General features: G+C 42.2%; 1 protein-coding gene across 1 annotated transcript; it reads right to left on the minus strand.

The window, feature by feature from the left end:
• Nucleotides 1–1,646: 1,646 nt before the first annotated feature.
• Nucleotides 1,647–6,860, minus strand: LOC143363802 (uncharacterized). The gene has a single exon (XM_076804336.1). It carries the CDS (start codon nt 6,858–6,860, stop codon nt 1,647–1,649), a length of 5,214 nt encoding a protein of 1,737 aa, XP_076660451.1.
• Nucleotides 6,861–18,911: the final 12,051 nt, after the last annotated feature.

Raw genomic sequence — 18,911 nt, forward strand, 5'->3', positions numbered from 1 at the left:
CTATCCTCAATCCTATCCTATCCTCTATCCTATCCTATACTCTATCCTATCCTGTCCTTTATTTTATCCAATCCTCTATCGTATCCTCTATCCTATCCTATCCTCAATCCTATCCTATCCTCTATCCTATCCTATCCTTTATACTATCCAATCCTCTATCGTATCCTCTATCCTATCCCATCCTCTTTACTATCCTATCCTCTTTCCTATCCTATCCTCAATCCTATCCTATCCTCTATCCTATCCAATGCCCTATCCAATTCTCTATTCTATCCTATCCTTTATCCTATCTTATCCTCACTCCTATTCTATCCTCTATCCTATCCTATCCTCTATCCTATCTTATCCTCAATCCTATTCTATCCTCTATCCTATCCCATCCTCTATTCTATCGTATACTCTATCCTATCCCATACTCTATCCTATCCTATCCTCTATTCTATACTATCCTCTATCCTATAATATCCTCTATCCTATCCTATCCTCTATCCTGTCCTATCCTCTATCCTACCTGTTGATTGCTCGTGATTATCCCGAAGGATGTTCGAGCCTTTGATGTGGATTTACACGCGATGTGTCGACTAAGGATGGGAGTTTCCTCTTGTAAGAAAGGAGACCAAGTGTAACAGAACTAAAGCAGTGGACTGTATTTACAAGATTGATTTGAGCCGTAACCGAATACAAAAATGAATAGAGTACAGGAGAGCAGCTAGGAAAAGTCGTTTTCTCTAGCGTGCTTGGAAGCCAATTGATTGGGAGGATCGAGCCAAGAACCCACGTAAGGGTAGATCCTCCCTCTACTTCGGGACTTTCCTCCCTTCCCTGGATGCCGATAGATATCCCGGATTGGCCAAGACGAGGACCAATTGGGGGTTGGACGGTTGGAAAGTGGAAGATGGGACCGAGGAACATCCTGATGGCCCCAAGGCCATCCTGATGAACCAAGGGCCATCAACCACTCACCACGGGTGAAGAGTTGCCAGAGCCTGGGAAACACCCAGGGCGTCTGGCAATCGTCAAGTGCGAAACTAGAGAAGGGCAGGATGGGACCCCCGGCAGATTTATGGCATGGGCCTAGAAAGCTATATACAAGTGCTACGCCCTGGGAACGGACAGGAATGGGACATTAGCTAAAACGGTGACAAGGCCACTCCGTACCTAATTTCTAAAAACCCCCAAAGTCACGTTCCAAGAGCGTAAAGCAGTACCCATGCCATAACCAGATGTCCCAGGCTGGCCGCTACATACCGCCCACCTTGAACTCACGGAGTTCAATCGAAATGGGCAACTAATAGGGAGGGAGGATAGAACCGTACAAAAGTGACTACAAAGGTAACAATGAACAGCTAATAACTAACAACAAAACCAAAGCAAGAAAGCATGATAGAATAACCAAGGAACTAAGAGCTAAGAACTAAGAACTAAGAGCTAAGAGCTAAGAACAACGCAAAGCAAAATACTAACAAAGGAAATGACAAGCGGAACATAAAAGATGTCGACTAATACAAAGAACGAAATATATACATTGAGTAACATTTAAACTAAATCAGATATACACGCAAGATACTAAGGAAACGAAAAGCGGGATATAAGATGTCAACTAATACAATGAACGAAGTATATACAGTGATCAACTGAATCAAATATTACAGAAGGGACTCAGAATCATTTTCCGCGATCGGCAAAAAACAAATTTTGGTGACGGGCCTCTTCAAAGTGCCAGACGCCGTCCGAAGGGAAACAACACGTGTCTTCCCGTCCTGGCCTGGATGAAGCTCCAAGATGCGTCCCAACATCCATTTCATTGGAGGCAGGTTGTCCTCCTGGATGAGGACCATGGCTCCAGTCCTAGGCTCGACAGGAGAGTCGACCTTCCATTTATGTCGCTGCTGCAGCCCGTTCAAATACTCCCGGCACCAGCGCTTCCAAAAATGTTGCAGCATTTGTTGTACTAGCTGAAACCGACAAAGCCTGTTCTGGCGAACAGCTGTGAGGTCGACCTGAGGAAGTGCGGTCAACGCATCACCAATAAGGAAGTGCCCGGGAGTCAAGGGATTCAGATCGGAAGGATCAGCGGATAATGGATGTATTGGGCGGGAATTTAGACAAGCTTCAACCTGAGTAAGCAACGTGTACAGTTCATCAAACGTGAGCCGCTGCTCACCCACTATTCGTTTTAGGTGCGTCTTGACCGAGCGGACGCCGCGCTCCCATAAGCCACCGAAGTGAGGAGCACGAGGTGGTATAAGACGCCACTCTATCTGCTCCTTTGCCAATAACGCAGATATTGTGCAATTGTGTGCCTCGGAGCCTATTAATGCACCCAACTCTCTAAGCTCATTCCTAGCCCCAACAAAATTTGTCCCGTTATCGGAGTGAATTACCTTACATTTACCCCGGCGAGCAATAAATCTGCGAAGACAGCTAATAAAAGCATCCGTAGTAAGGTCAACTGCGAGTTCTAGGTGAATGGCCTTTGTGGCCATACAAACAAAAATACAGATGTACGCCTTCCGAGCCGTACGCGAGCGTCCGCGGTCAACCACTAGCAAAGGACCGGCATAATCGACTCCGCAGGTATGGAAAGGCCTAGCAGGTGTAACCCGGTCGGCAGGTAGATTGCCCATCAGGGGCTGCGCGCTGACGGGACCTGTCCTAAAACAGGTGACGCAGCGACGCAGTACCTTTCGAACAATCCGCCTACCTGAGATGATCCAATATCTTGAATGAAGAGAGGCTAAGGTTTGTTGACCTCCGGCGTGCAATAGACGAAAATGTTCCCTGCGGACGATTAATTCCGCCAGTGGACCCGACTTCGGTATAACTATGGGGTGTTTCTGTTCGTACGGAACAGGAGCATTTTCCAATCTGCCGCCCACCCTAATGAGCCCGTGCTCATCAAGATAGGGGTGCAAAGATATTAGGGGACTGTTTTTGTTTATTTCCCTTTGTTGCGCCAGGCTGCGATAATCACTGTCAAAGTAATGGGCATGGGCAGCTCGAATCAAGACCCGTTCGGCCGAAGTCAACTCCGAAACGGATGGAGAGCCACGATGACCCGTTGAAGAGCCGTGTGCATTTCTACAGTTTGTTGGAAATCTAAATAGGTATGCTATGACACGAAGTAGCTTGTCGTACGAAGAAAATCTCTCTAATAATTTTACTATGAGTGGGCTACGATTTGTGGTGACGCTCAACTGAACTATAGACATGGGGCGAGCGTCAGGCACGTCAACTATACTAGCGTCCGGTATGGGCCAATCCTTGGCGTCCAGCGATAGCCAGCTTGGACCATACCACCACAAATCATGCCCTATAAGCAAGGGTGCGCTAGAGCCGCGAGACAAAATGTCAGCAGGATTATCCGCGGTACGTACATGCTTCCAGGTCGAAGATGCAGTGAGTTTGTGAATTTCGGCAGCGCGATTGGCAACAAATACCTTCCATCGGCACGGTCTTTCGGCAAGCCAAGCAAGTACTATTTGGCTGTCAGTCCAACAATATTCACGCATAGAGACAATGCGAAGGGATCGCCTAACCTTTTCTATTAATTGGGCCATTAGCAACGCACCGCACAATTCTAATCTGGGAATGCTTACGCTCTTCAATGGCGCGACCCGAGACTTCGCACATAATAGCCTCGCGACCCAAGTGCCGTCGCTTCTACGCGAACGGACATAGACTGCGGCCCCATAAGCCTTTTCCGACGCGTCTGAAAAACCGTGGATTTCTATATCCAAGTTCGAAAACAGAGCGAGTCGAGGAATTTTGACCGACGAAAGTTCATCTAGTTCAGTTCTGAAATTCAACCATCGCAGATGAAGATCTTGGGAGAGGGTTTCATCCCAACCAACCTTCATCTGCCAAAGTTCTTGCATGAAAAGCTTTGATTTAACTATAACAGGGCCGATGAGGCCCAAGGGGTCGAATATTTGCGCTATTTCAGCCAAGATGTTACGCTTTGTGATTCTAGTATGTTTTCTAATTTGCGCACTATAAGATAATTGGTCGGAGGACACAGACCACAATAGCCCGAGTGTTTTCGGCTCTTTGTCCAAGATTCTAAATTCTAAGTTCTGTGTCACGCCGCTAACGTGTCCAATTGATTTAGGATCGTTGCTTGCCCATTTTCGCAAGGAAAAACCGGCCTTGGCTAGGATCCTTTCGAGCGATTCACGCAATGCGATGGCTTCATCTACCGTGTCACAACCAGTGAGCAAATCGTCGACGTAAAAATCATGTAATATTACGTCGCTAGCATGGGGAGATGAGCGCGCGCAGTCTATGCCTACTTGATGTAGAGCGCGGGTTGCCAGGTATGAGGCGGAGGCCGTACCGTAAGTTACCGTGTTAAGAGAATAGGTATCTATGTTATCCTCTTCCCTAAACCGCCAAAGAATCAATTGGTACCTACGGTCCTCTTTTCTAACTAGAACTTGCCTGTACATCTTGGCGATGTCGGCGGATAGAACTATTTTGAATTTCCTAAAACGCAATAGGATGCTAAAAAGCTCGTCCTGTACTATCGGACCGACTAACTCCGCATCATTGCGCGAAATCCCTGTTGTCGATTTCGCCGAGCCGTCGAAAACTACGCGAAGCTTAGTGGTCGTACTAGAGTCCTTGAAGACCGCATGGTGAGGCAGATAGAAGCAATTGGAAATTGTGGCAGCGGAAACTTCATCTATTCTATTCATGTGGCCTAATTCTAAATATTCACGAATGAAATTTGAATATTCTGTGCGAAGGTCCGGATTTTTGCGGAATTTCCGCTCTAAGTTAAGTAAACGCCTTTCGGCCTGAGCACGAGATTCTCCTAATTCTAGTAGTCGATTATTGAATGGGATTGCCACGATAAACCGACCGTGATCATCTCGCGTGGTATTTTTTACGAAGTGCTGCTCACAAATATCCGTCTCTAAAACTACCGGCTTTATATCGCAAGCCTCGTCTACTTCCCAGAAGCGAGTCATGGAATTATGCAATTCGGTGTTGCTAATCAGATTACAAGTGCGACCTGAACGACACTTGTCCTTTGGGCTTGACCAGGAAAGCTGGCCTCCCAGAATCCATCCCAAACGAGTTTTTTGCCAAGCTAGGTTGCCAAGCCCGATTTTGACTTGGCCTACGCACAGCAGATTCCAAAAGATACCTGCACCAATTAACAAATCTATTCTACCCGATGAATAAAACTCGGGATCCGCGGGATAAGTCCCAGGAGGAACGGGAACGTTGAATCTGTGCAATGGCACATTCGGCATGTTTTCGGTAATGTCCTGGACCACTAAGCATGACAGGCTGGACGAGAAATTACCGCGGATGGACGACATTTTTAACTCTATTGATGACCTGATTCTGGTCTTTGAACTGTTAAACCCGCTAATAGATGTATTTATTGTACGATGTGGAAGGTCTAGTTTTTGTGCCAAATTCTGACTGATTGAGTTTATTTGAGAACCCGAATCTAATAGCGCGCGGCATTTGTGCTTTCTACCCTTACTATCCGTGACGTAAACCACCGCGGTAGAAAGGACTACATATTCGGCTTCAAGATTTGCCGAGCTAGTGTGGCATGCGTGCCCTACATGAGATGAGGAGGGAGATTCTTCTGTTTGATGCTCAGGAACAGAAATGGCCTCCTCTCGATGCAACAATGTGTGGTGTTTCTTACCACATTTTCTACAGTTGCCGCGCGTGCAACTCTTAACGCTGTGCCCCATACCGAGACAATTGAAACACACCCGTGCCCTTTTTAAGGCAGCATGTCTTTCCACATGGGACATGGCTAATAGCTTAGTACAATTTTGCAACGCATGCTCGCCGTCGCATAGCCCACATTTGCTAGATTTGCTAGCGACGTGCGATGTTGCTACGAATGGTTTCTTACTAATTTCACGGTTCCTTGGGAAGGGAGTGCGATCGCTAACGGCAATAGCAACGGATGGCTTGCTACTGTCCCTGCGCTCTAAGTATTGCGACCGCGTTTCTAAGAATGCAGCGAAATCGTTGAAAGATGGGAGGACCTTTGACTCCATAGTGCGTTTCTCCCAATCATCTAGCGAAGCGGTATCCAACTTTCTTGCTAAGTACGTGCTAATGAGTGCATCCCAAATTTCTGCTGGATTTAGCAAAGACTCTAATGCGCGAACATTGTTTACCGCGCTATCCACAAATTCACTAAGAGCCTTTCCGCTGCTCTTTCTAGATAATGGCTCGAGGTCTAGGAGTGAATTGACATGATGGGCTACTAGAAATTTAGGGTCGTCGTACCTCTGCCTTAAACGCGACCAAGCTAACTTGTAATTTGTGGCTGACACACCAAATGACTCTAGTATTCGCGCAGCCGGACCGGACAACGAAGAAACTAAATAGTTGAATCGATCTATGTCGTTCAATTTGTCGCAGTCGTGAACTAGTGATGTGAAAGTGTCCCGAAATCGAATCCACTGACTATAATTGCCATCGAAGGTGGGAATCTTTATTACGGGCAAACGAATCGCGGGGTACGAATCTGAAGGCGTAGGAGTAGGATTGCTAGTTGATGCACTATTACTTGCAGATTCACCGCGAGCAGCAATCAATCGTGTTTCGGCGTGAGAAAGAGTGTTAAAATACGTGTTTTCAAATTGCTCACGCTCAGCAAGATGCGTTTCCAATGCAGGAGTTCCTACGACGGATGCTTCAATTTGCGTTTGAATTCTATCAAATTTGTCGTATAGACCCTCATTTGTTCGAACGCGCTTCTCGAAAGATACTATGTCCGCGTTGACATCGGCTGACTCTACGAACTTTCTAAAAATTGTCAGCTTAGCCTTAGCGGCCCCGCGTTCGGAAATTAAACCTTTGAATTGAGCTTCCATACTTGTACACTATTGCGAACTCAAGTTAAAACCAAGGAAAAACTTACGGAGAATGACAGGAGTGGATCAGCGCTAACAAACAACTTCAGCAGGATCGTCTCACGGGATGCTCGTCGGTTCCTGGCAGTCAGCTAGTTCCAGAGAGCGGCCGTGTTCCAAGTACGTCTTGGGCACGCAAACGCCTTCCTGGAAACTGCAGGCTTGATGACGGCAGCTACAGTCCCGTAGTCTCCTGGTAGTCCCAAAATGCTGCAGCCCAATGAGGATTGTCCAGTCGGACACGAAATGGCAGCAGCAAGACTCCTTGTCTTCCGTGAAGCACGAACTTATTCGAGTATCCGGCTCGAAGGACCAAATGTTGATTGCTCGTGATTATCCCGAAGGATGTTCGAGCCTTTGATGTGGATTTACACGCGATGTGTCGACTAAGGATGGGAGTTTCCTCTTGTAAGAAAGGAGACCAAGTGTAACAGAACTAAAGCAGTGGACTGTATTTACAAGATTGATTTGAGCCGTAACCGAATACAAAAATGAATAGAGTACAGGAGAGCAGCTAGGAAAAGTCGTTTTCTCTAGCGTGCTTGGAAGCCAATTGATTGGGAGGATCGAGCCAAGAACCCACGTAAGGGTAGATCCTCCCTCTACTTCGGGACTTTCCTCCCTTCCCTGGATGCCGATAGATATCCCGGATTGGCCAAGACGAGGACCAATTGGGGGTTGGACGGTTGGAAAGTGGAAGATGGGACCGAGGAACATCCTGATGGCCCCAAGGCCATCCTGATGAACCAAGGGCCATCAACCACTCACCACGGGTGAAGAGTTGCCAGAGCCTGGGAAACACCCAGGGCGTCCGGCAATCGTCAAGTGCGAAACTAGAGAAGGGCAGGATGGGACCCCCGGCAGATTTATGGCATGGGCCTAGAAAGCTATATACAAGTGCTACGCCCTGGGAACGGACAGGAATGGGACATTAGCTATAACGGTGACAAGGCCACTCCGTACCTAATTTCTAAAAACCCCCAAAGTCACGTTCCAAGAGCGTAAAGCAGTACCCATGCCATAACCAGATGTCCCAGGCTGGCCGCTACACTACCCTATCCCCAATCCTATCCTATCCTCTATCCTATCCTATCCTCTATTCTATACTATCCTCTATCCTATAATATCCTCTATCCTATCCTATACTCTATCCTATCCTGTCCTTTATTTTATCCAATCCTCTATCGTATCCTCTATCCTATCCTATCCTCAATCCTATCCTATCCTCTATCCTATCCTATCCTTTATACTATCCAATCCTCTATCGTATCCTCTATCCTATCCCATCCTCTTTACTATCCTATCCTCTTTCCTATCCTATCCTCAATCCTATCCTATCCTCTATCCTATCCAATGCCCTATCCAATTCTCTATTCTATCCTATCCTTTATCCTATCTTATCCTCACTCCTATTCTATCCTCTATCCTATCCTATCCTCTATCCTATCTTATCCTCAATCCTATTCTATCCTCTATCCTATCCCATCCTCTATTCTATCGTATACTCTATCCTATCCCATACTCTATCCTATCCTATCCTCTATTCTATACTATCCTCTATCCTATAATATCCTCTATCCTATCCTATCCTCTATCCTGTCCTATCCTCTATCCTACCCTATCCCCAATCCTATCCTATCCTCTATCCTATCCTATCCTCTATTCTATACTATCCTCTATCCTATAATATCCTCTATCCTATCCTATCCTCTATCCTATAGTATCCTCTATCCTATCCAATCCTCTATCCTATCCTATATCCTATCCTCTATCCTCTATCCTATCCCATCCTCTATTCTATCGTATACTCTATCCTATCCCATCCTCTATCCTATCCTATCCTCTATTCTATACTATCCTCTATCCTATAATATCCTCTATCCTATCCTATCCTCTATCCAATTGTATCCTCTATCCTATCCCATCCTCTATCCTATCCTATACTCTACCCTATACTATCCTCTATCCTAACCTATCCTCTCTCCTATCCTATCCTCTATCCTGTTATATCCTCTATCCAATCCTATCCTCTATCCTAGCCAATCCCCTATCCTATCCTCTATCCTATCCTATCCTCTATCCTATTCTATCCTCTATACTATACTATCCTCTATCCTATCCTATCCCCTATGCCATCCTATCCTATCCTCTATCCTATCGTATCCACTATCCTATCCTATCCTCTATACTATACTATCCTCTATCCTATCCTATCCTCTGTCCTATCCTATCCTATCCTCTATCCGATCCTATCCTCTATTATATCCAATCCTCTATCCTATCCTATCCTCTATCCTATACTATCCTCTATCCTATCCAATCCCCTATCCTATCCTCTATCCGATCCTATGCTCTATCCAATCCCCTATCCTATCCTCTATTCGATCCTATCCTCTATCCTATCCTATCCTATCCTGTATCGTATCCTATCCTCTATCCAATCCAATCCAATATCCTATACACTATCCTATCCTATCCTCTATCCTATCCTATCCTCTATCCTATACAATCCCCTATCCTATCCTCTATCGTCCCCTATCCCCAATCCTATCCTATCCTCTATAATATCGTATCCTCTATCCTATAATATCATCTATCCTATCCTATCCTCTACAATATCGTATCCTCTATCATATATTATCCTCTTTCCCATAATATCATCTATCCTATCCTATTCCCCATCCTATCCTATCCTCTATCCTATCTTATCCTCAATCCTATTCTTTCCTCTATCCTATCCTATCCTCTATCCTATCCTATCCTCTATCCTATCCTATCCTCTATCCTATCCTATCCTCTATCCTATCCTATCCTCTATCCTATCTTATCCGCAATCCTATACTATCCTGTATCCTATCCTATCCTCTATCCTATCCTATCCTATATCCTATCCTATCCTCTATAATATCGTATCCTCTATCATATCCTATCCCCTTTCCTATAATATCATCTATCCTATCCTATTCTCTATACTATCCTATCCTATCCTCTATCCTATCTTATCCTCAATCCTATTCTATCCTCTATCCTATCCTATCCTCTATCCTATCCTATCCTCTATCCGATCCTATCCTCTATTATATCCAATCCTCTATCCTATCCTATCCTCTATCCTATACTATCCTCTATCCTATCCAATCCCCTATCCTATCCTCTATCCGATCCTATGCTCTATCCAATCCCCTATCCTATCCTCTATTCGATCCTATCCTCTATCCTATCCTATCCTATCCTGTATCGTATCCTATCCTCTATCCAATCCAATCCAATATCCTATACACTATCCTATCCTATCCTCTATCCTATCCTATCCTCTATCCTATACAATCCCCTATCCTATCCTCTATCGTCCCCTATCCCCAATCCTATCCTATCCTCTATAATATCGTATCCTCTATCCTATAATATCATCTATCCTATCCTATCCTCTACAATATCGTATCCTCTATCATATATTATCCTCTTTCCCATAATATCATCTATCCTATCCTATTCCCCATCCTATCCTATCCTCTATCCTATCTTATCCTCAATCCTATTCTATCCTCTATCCTATCCTATCCTCTATCCTATCCTATCCTCTATCCTATCCTATCCTCTATCCTATCCTATCCTCTATCCTATCCTATCCTCTATCCTATCTTATCCGCAATCCTATACTATCCTGTATCCTATCCTATCCTCTATCCTATCCTATCCTATATCCAATCCTATCCTCTATCCTATCCTATCCTCTATCCTATCCTATCCTCCATCCCATCCTCTATCCTATCCTATCCTCCATCCTATCCTATCCTCTACCCTATAATATCCTCTATAATATCCTATTCTCTATCCTATCCTATCCTCTATCCTATCCTATCCTCTACTCTATAATATCCTCTATAATATCCTATTCTCTATCCTATCCTATCCTCTATCCTATCCTATCCTCTATCCTATCCTATCCTCAATCCTATCCTATCCTTTATCTCATCCTATCCTCTGTGCTATCTATCCTCTATCCTATCGTATCCTCTATCCTATCCTATCCTCTATCCTATCCTATCCTCTATCCTATCCTATCCTCCATCCTATCCTATCCTCTATCCCATCCTATCCTCTATCCTATCCTATCCTATCCTCTATCCTATCCTATCCTCTATCCTATCCTATCCTCTATCCTCTCCTATCATCTATCCTATCCTATCCTCTATCCAATCCTATCCTCAACCCTATCCTATCCTTTATCTCATCCTATCCTCTATCCTATCCTATCCTCTATCCTATCCTATCCTCTATCCTATCCTATCCGCTATCCTATCCTATCCTCTATACTATACTATCCTCTATCCTCTCCTATCCAATCCCCTATCCTATTCTCTATCCTATCCTATCCTCTATCCTATCTTATCCTCAATCCTATTCTATACTTTTCCTATCCTATTCTCTATCCTAATCTATCCTCAATCCCATCCTATCCTCTATCCTATCCAATCCCCTATCCCATCCTCTGTTCTATCCTCTATCCTATCCTATCCTCTATACTATACTATCCTCTATCCTATCCTATCCCCTATACTATCCTATCCTATCCACTATCCTATCTTATCCTCAATCCTATTCTATCCTCAATCCTATCCTATCCTCTATCCTATCCTATCATGTATAATATCGTATCCTCTATCATATCCTATCCTCTTTCCTATAATATCATCTATCGTATCGTATCTTCTATGCTATCCTATCCTCTATAATATCGTATCATCTATCCTATAATATCTGCTATCCTATACTATTCTCTATCCTATCCTATCCTGTATCCTATCTTATCCTCAATCCTACTCTATACTCTATCCTATCCTATCCGCTATCCTATCCTATTCTCTATCCTATCCTATCCTCTATCCTATCCAATCCCCTATCCTATTCTCTATCCTATCCTATTCTCTATCCTATCTTAGCCTCTATCCTATCCTATCCTCTATCCTATCCTATCCTCTATAATATCGTATCCTCTATCATATCTATCCCCTTTCCTATAATATCATATATCCTATCCTATTCTCTATCCTATCCTATCGTATCCTCTATCCTATCTTATCCTCAATCCTATTCTATCCTCAATCCTATCCTATCCTCTATCCTATCCTATCCTCTATAATATCGTATCCTCTATCATATCCTATCCTCTTTCCTATAATATCTTCTATCGTATCGTATCTTCTATGCTATCCTATCCTCTATAATATCGTATCATCTATCCTATAATATCATCTATCCTATCCTATTCTCTATCCTATCCTATCCTGTATCCTATCTTATCCTCAATCCTACTCTATACTGTATCCTATCCTATCCTCTATCCTATCCTATTCTCTATCCTATCCTATCCACTATCCTATCCAATCCCCTATCCTATTCTCTATCCTATCCTATTCTCTATCCTATCTTATCCTCTATCCTATCCTATCCTCTATCCTATCCTATCCTCTATAATATCGTATCCTCTATCATATCCTATCCCCTTTCCTATAATATCATCTCTCCTATCCTATCCTCTATCCTATCCTATCCTCTATCCTATCCTATCCTCTATATTATCCTATCCTCTATAATATCGTATCCTCTATCATATCCTATCCTCTTTCCTATAATATTATCTATCCTATCCTATTCTCTATCCTATCCTATACTCTATCCTATCCTATCGTCTATCGTATCCTATCCTCTATCCTATCAAACAGCCTATCCTATCCTCTATCCTGTACTATCCTCTATCCTATCCTATCCTCTATCCTATCTTATCCGCAATCCTATACTATCCTGTATCCTATCCTATTCTCTATCCTATCCTATCCTCTATCCTATCCTATCCTCTATCCTATCCTATCCTCTATACTATACTATTCTCTATCCTATCTTATCCCCTATACTATCCTATCCTATCCACTATCCTATCTTATCCTGAATCCTATTTTATCCTCAATCCTATCCTATCCTCTATCTTATCCTATCCTCTATAATATCGTATCCCCTATCATATCCTATCCTCTTTCCTATAATATCATCTATCGTTACGTATCTTCTATGCAATCCTATCCTCTATAATATCGTATCATCTATCCTATAATATCATCTATCCTATCCTATTCTCTATCCTATCCTATCCTGTATCCTATCTTATCCTCAATCCTACTCTATACTCTATCCTATCCTATCCTCTATCCTATCCTATCCTCTATCCTATCCTATCCTCTATAATATCGTATCCTCTATCATATCCTATCCCCTTTCCTATAATATAATCTATCCTATCCTATTCTCTATCCTATCCTATCGTATTCTCTATCCTATCCTATCCTGTATCCTATCTTATCCTCAATCCTACTCTATCCTCTATCCTACCCTATCCCTAATCCTATCCTATCCTCTATCCTATCCTATCCTCTATCCTATCCTATTCTCTATCCTATCCTATCCACTATCCTATCCAATCCCCTATCCTATTCTCTATCCTATCCTATTCTCTATCCTATCTTATCCTCAATCCTATTCTATCCTCTATCCTATCCTATCCTCTATCCTATCCTATCCTCTATCCTATCCTATCCTCTATCCTATCCTATCCTCTATAATATCGTATCCTCTATCATATCCTATCCCCTTTCCTATAATATCATCTCTCCTATCCTATCCTCTATCCTATCCTATCCTCTATCCTATCCTATCGTCTATCGTATCCTATCCTCAATCCTATCAAACCCCCTATCCTATCCTGTATCCTGTCCTATCCTCTATCCTATCCTATCCTCTATCCTATCTTATCCGCAATCCTATACTATCGTGTATCCTATCCTATCCTCTATCCTATCCTATCCTCTATCCTATCCTATCCTCTATAATATCGTATCCTCTATCATATCCTATCCCCTTTCCTATAATATCATCTATCCTATCCTATTCTCTATCCTATCCTATCCTATCCTCTATCCTATCTTATCCTCAATCCTATTCTATCCTGTATCCTATCCTATCCTCTATCCTATCCTATCCTCTATCCTATCCTATCCTCTATCCTATCCTATCCTCTATACTATACTATTCTCTATCCTATCCTATCCCCTATACTATCCTATCCTATCCACTATCCTATCTTATCCTGAATCCTATTCTATCCTCTATCCTATCCTATCCTCTATCCTATCCTATCCTCTATCATATCCTATCCTCATTCCTATATTATCATCTATCCTATTCCATCCTCTATCCTATCCTATCCTCTATCCTATAATATCATCTATCCCATCCTATCGTCTACAATATCGTATCCTCTATCATATATTATCCTCTTTCCCATAATATCATCTATCCTATCCTATTCTCCATCCTATCCTATCCTCTATCCTATCTTATCCTCAATCCTATTCTATCCTCTATCCTATCCTATCCTCTATCCTATCCTATCCTCTATCCTATCCTATCCTCTATATTATCCTATCCTCTATAATATCGTATCCTCTATCATATCCTATCCTCTTTCCTATAATATCATCTATCGTATCGTATCTTCTATGCCATCCCATCCTCTATAATATCGTATCATCTATCCTATAATATCATCTATCCTATCCTATTCTCTATCCTATCCTATCCTGTATCCTATCTTATCCTCAATCCTACTCTATACTCTATCCTATCCTTTCCGCTATCCTATCCTATTCTCTATCCTATCCTATCCTCTATCCTATCCAATCCCCTATCCTATTCTCTATCCTATCCTATTCTCTATCCTATCTTAGCCTCTATCCTATCCTATCCTCTATCCTATCCTATCCTCTATAATATCGTATCCTCTATCATATCTATCCCCTTTCCTATAATATCATATATCCTATCCTATTCTCTATCCTATCCTATCCTGTATCCTATCTTATCCTCAATCCTATTCTATACTGTATCCTATCCTATCCTCTATCCTATCCTATTCTCTATCCTATCCTATCCACTATCCTATCCAATCCCCTATCCTATTCTCTATCCTATCCTATCCTATCCTCTATCCTATCTTATCCTCAATCCTATTCTATCCTCTATCCTATCCTATCCTCTATCCTATCCTATCCTCTATCCTATCCTATCCTCTATCCTATCCTATCCTCTATCCTATCCTATCCTCTATATTATCCTATCCTCTATAATATCGTATCCTCTATCATATCCTATCCTCTTTCCTATAATATCATCTATCGTATCGTATCTTCTATGCCATCCCATCCTCTATAATATCGTATCATCTATCCTATAATATCATCTATCCTATCCTATTCTCTATCCTATCCTATCCTGTATCCTATCTTATCCTCAATCCTACTCTATACTCTATCCTATCCTTTCCGCTATCCTATCCTATTCTCTATCCTATCCTATCCTCTATCCTATCCAATCCCCTATCCTATTCTCTATCCTATCCTATTCTCTATCCTATCTTAGCCTCTATCCTATCCTATCCTCTATCCTATCCTATCCTCTATAATATCGTATCCTCTATCATATCTATCCCCTTTCCTATAATATCATATATCCTATCCTATTCTCTATCCTATCCTATCCTGTATCCTATCTTATCCTCAATCCTACTCTATACTGTATCCTATCCTATCCTCTATCCTATCCTATTCTCTATCCTATCCTATCCACTATCCTATCCAATCCCCTATCCTATTCTCTATCCTATCCTATCCTATCCTCTATCCTATCTTATCCTCAATCCTATCCTATCGTCTATCCTATTATATCCTCCATCCTATCCTATCCTCTATCCTATCCTATCATCTATAATATCGTATCATCTATCACATCCTATCCTCTTTCCTATAATATCATCTATCCTATAGTATCTTCTATGCTATCCTATCCTCTATAATATCGTATCCTCTATCCTATAATATCATCTATCCTATCCTATGCTCTATCCTATCCTATCCTCTATCCTATCCTATCCAATCCCCTATCCTATCCTCTATCCTATCCTATCCTCTATAATATCGTATCCTCTATCATATTATATCCCCTTTCCTATAATATCATCTCTCCTATCCTATCCTCTATCCTATCCTATCCTCTATCCTATCCTATCGTCTATGGTATCCTATCCTCTATCCTATCAAACCCCCTATCCTATCCTCTATCCTGTCCTATCCTCTATCCTATCCTATCCTCTATCCTATCTTATCCGCAATCCTATACTATATTGTATCCTATCCTATCCTCTATCCTATTCTATCCTCTATCCTATCCTATCCTCTATAATATCGTATCCTCTATCATATCCTATCCCCTTTCCTATAATATCATCTATCCTATCCTATCCTCTACAATATCGTATCCTCTATCATATATTATCCTCTTTCCCATAATATCATCTATCCTATCCTGTTCTCCATCCTATCCTATCCTCTATCCTATCTTACCCTCAATCCTATTCTATCCTTTATCCTATCCTATCCTCTATCCTATCCTATCCTCTATCCTATCCTATCCTCTATCCTATCCTATCCACTATCCTATCCAATCCCCTATCCTATTCTCTATACTATCCTATTCTCTATCCTATCCTATCCACTATCCTATCCAATCCCCTATCCTATTCTCTATACTATCCTATTCTCTATCCTATCCTATCCTATCCTCTATCCTATCTTATCCTCAATCCTATTCTATCCTCTATCCTATCCTATCCTCTATCCTATCCTATCCTCAATCCTATCCTATCCTCAATCCTATTCGATCCTCTATCCTATCCTATCCTCTATCCTATACAATACCCTATCCTATCCTCTGTTCTATCCTCTATCGTATCCTATCCTCTATCCTATCCTATCCTCCATCCTATGCTCTATCCTCAATCCTATCCTCTATCCTATCCTATCCTCTATCCTATCCTATACTCTATCCTATCTTCTATCCTATCCAATCCCCTATCCTATCCTCTATCGTCTCATATCCTCCATCCCATCCAATCCCCTATCCGATCTTCAATCCTATCCTATCCTCAATCCTATCCTATCCTCTATCCTATCCTATCCTATCCTCTATCCTATCCTATCCTCAATCCTATCCTATCCTATATCCTATATCCTATCCTATCCTCTATCCTATCCTATCCTCTATCGTCTCCTGTCCTCTATCCTATCCAATCCCCTATCCGATCCTCTATCGTCTCATATCCTCTGTCCTATAAAATCCCCTATCCTATCCTCTATCCTATCCTATCCTCTATCCTATACTATCCTCTATCCTATCCAATCCCCTATCCTATCCTCTATCCGATCCTATGCTCTATCCAATCCCCTATCCTATCCTCTATCCTATCCTATCCTCTATAATATCGTATCCTCTATCCTATCCTGTCCTCTATCCTATAATCACATCCATCCTATCCTATTCTCTATACTACCAAATCCTATCCTCTATCGTATCCTATCTTCTATCCTATCCAATCGTATATCCTATACTCTATCCTATCCTATCCTCTATCCTATCCTATCCTCTATCCTATCCTATCCTCTACCCTATCCTATCCTCTATCCTATCCTATCCTCTATCCTATCCTATCCCCTATCCTATCCGATAATCTATCCTATCCTATCCTCTATCCTATCCTATCCTCCATCCTATTCTATACTCTATCCTATCCTATCCGCTATCCTATCCTATCCAGTCCCCTATCCTATCCTCTATTCGATTATATCCTCTATCCTATCCTATCCTCTATCCTATTCTATACTCTATCCTATCCTATCCGCTATCCTATCCTATCCAGTCCCCTATCCTATCCTCTATTCGATCCTATCCCCTATCCTATCCTATCCTCTATAATATCGTATCCTCTATCCTATCCTGTCCTCTATCCTATAATCACATCCACGCTATCCTATACTCTATCCTACCCTATCCTATCCTCTATCGTATCCTATCCTCTATCCAATCCAATCCTATATCCTATACTCTATCCTATCCTATCCTCTATCCTATCCTATCCTGTATCCTATCCTATCCTCTATCCTATCCTATCCTATCATCTATCCTATCCTATCCTCTATCCTATCCTATCCTCAATCCTATCCTATCCTATATCCTATGCTCTATCCTCAATCCTATCCTCTATCCTATCCTATCCTCTATCCAGTCAACTATCCTGTCCTATCCTCTATCCTATCCTATCCTCTATCCTATATTATCCTCTATCCTATCCTATCCTCTATCCTATCCAATCCCCTATCCTATCCTCTATCCTATCCTGTATCCTATCTAATCCCCCATCCTATCCTCTATCCTATCCTACCCTCTATCCTATCTTACCTCTATCCTATCGTATCCTCTATCCTATCCCATCCTCTATCCTATCCTATCCTCTATGCTATCCTATCCTCTATCCTATTATATCCTCTATCCAATCCTATCCTCTATCTTATCCAATCCCCTATCCTATCCTCTATCCTATCCTGTATCCTATCCTATCCTCTATCGTATCCTATCCTCTAGCCTATCCAATCCTATATCCTATACTCTATCCTATCCTATCCTCTATCATATCCTATCCTCTATCCTATCCTTTCCTCTATCCTATCCTATCCTCTATCCTATCCTATCCTCTATCCTATCCTGTACTCTATCCTATCCTCTCCTATCCTCTATCCTATCCTATCCTCTATCCTATCCTATCCTCTATCCTATCCTATCCTGTATCCTATCCTATCTTCTGTCCTATCCTATCCTGTATCCTATGCTATCCTCTATCCTATCCTGTGCTCTATCCTATCCTATCCTCTATCCTATCCTATCCTCTATCCTTTCCTCTATCCTATCCTATCCTCTATCCTATCCTATACTCTATCCTATCCCATCCCCTATCCTATCCTATCCTCTATCCTATCCTATGCTCTATCCTATGGTATCCTCTATCCTATCATATTCTCTATCCTATCCTATCCTCTATCCTCTATCCTATCCTATCCTCTATCCTATCCT

Source organism: Halictus rubicundus, unplaced genomic scaffold (genome assembly GCF_050948215.1).
Source record: "Halictus rubicundus isolate RS-2024b unplaced genomic scaffold, iyHalRubi1_principal scaffold0133, whole genome shotgun sequence".
In the NCBI taxonomy this organism is placed as follows: Eukaryota; Metazoa; Arthropoda; class Insecta; order Hymenoptera; family Halictidae; genus Halictus; species Halictus rubicundus.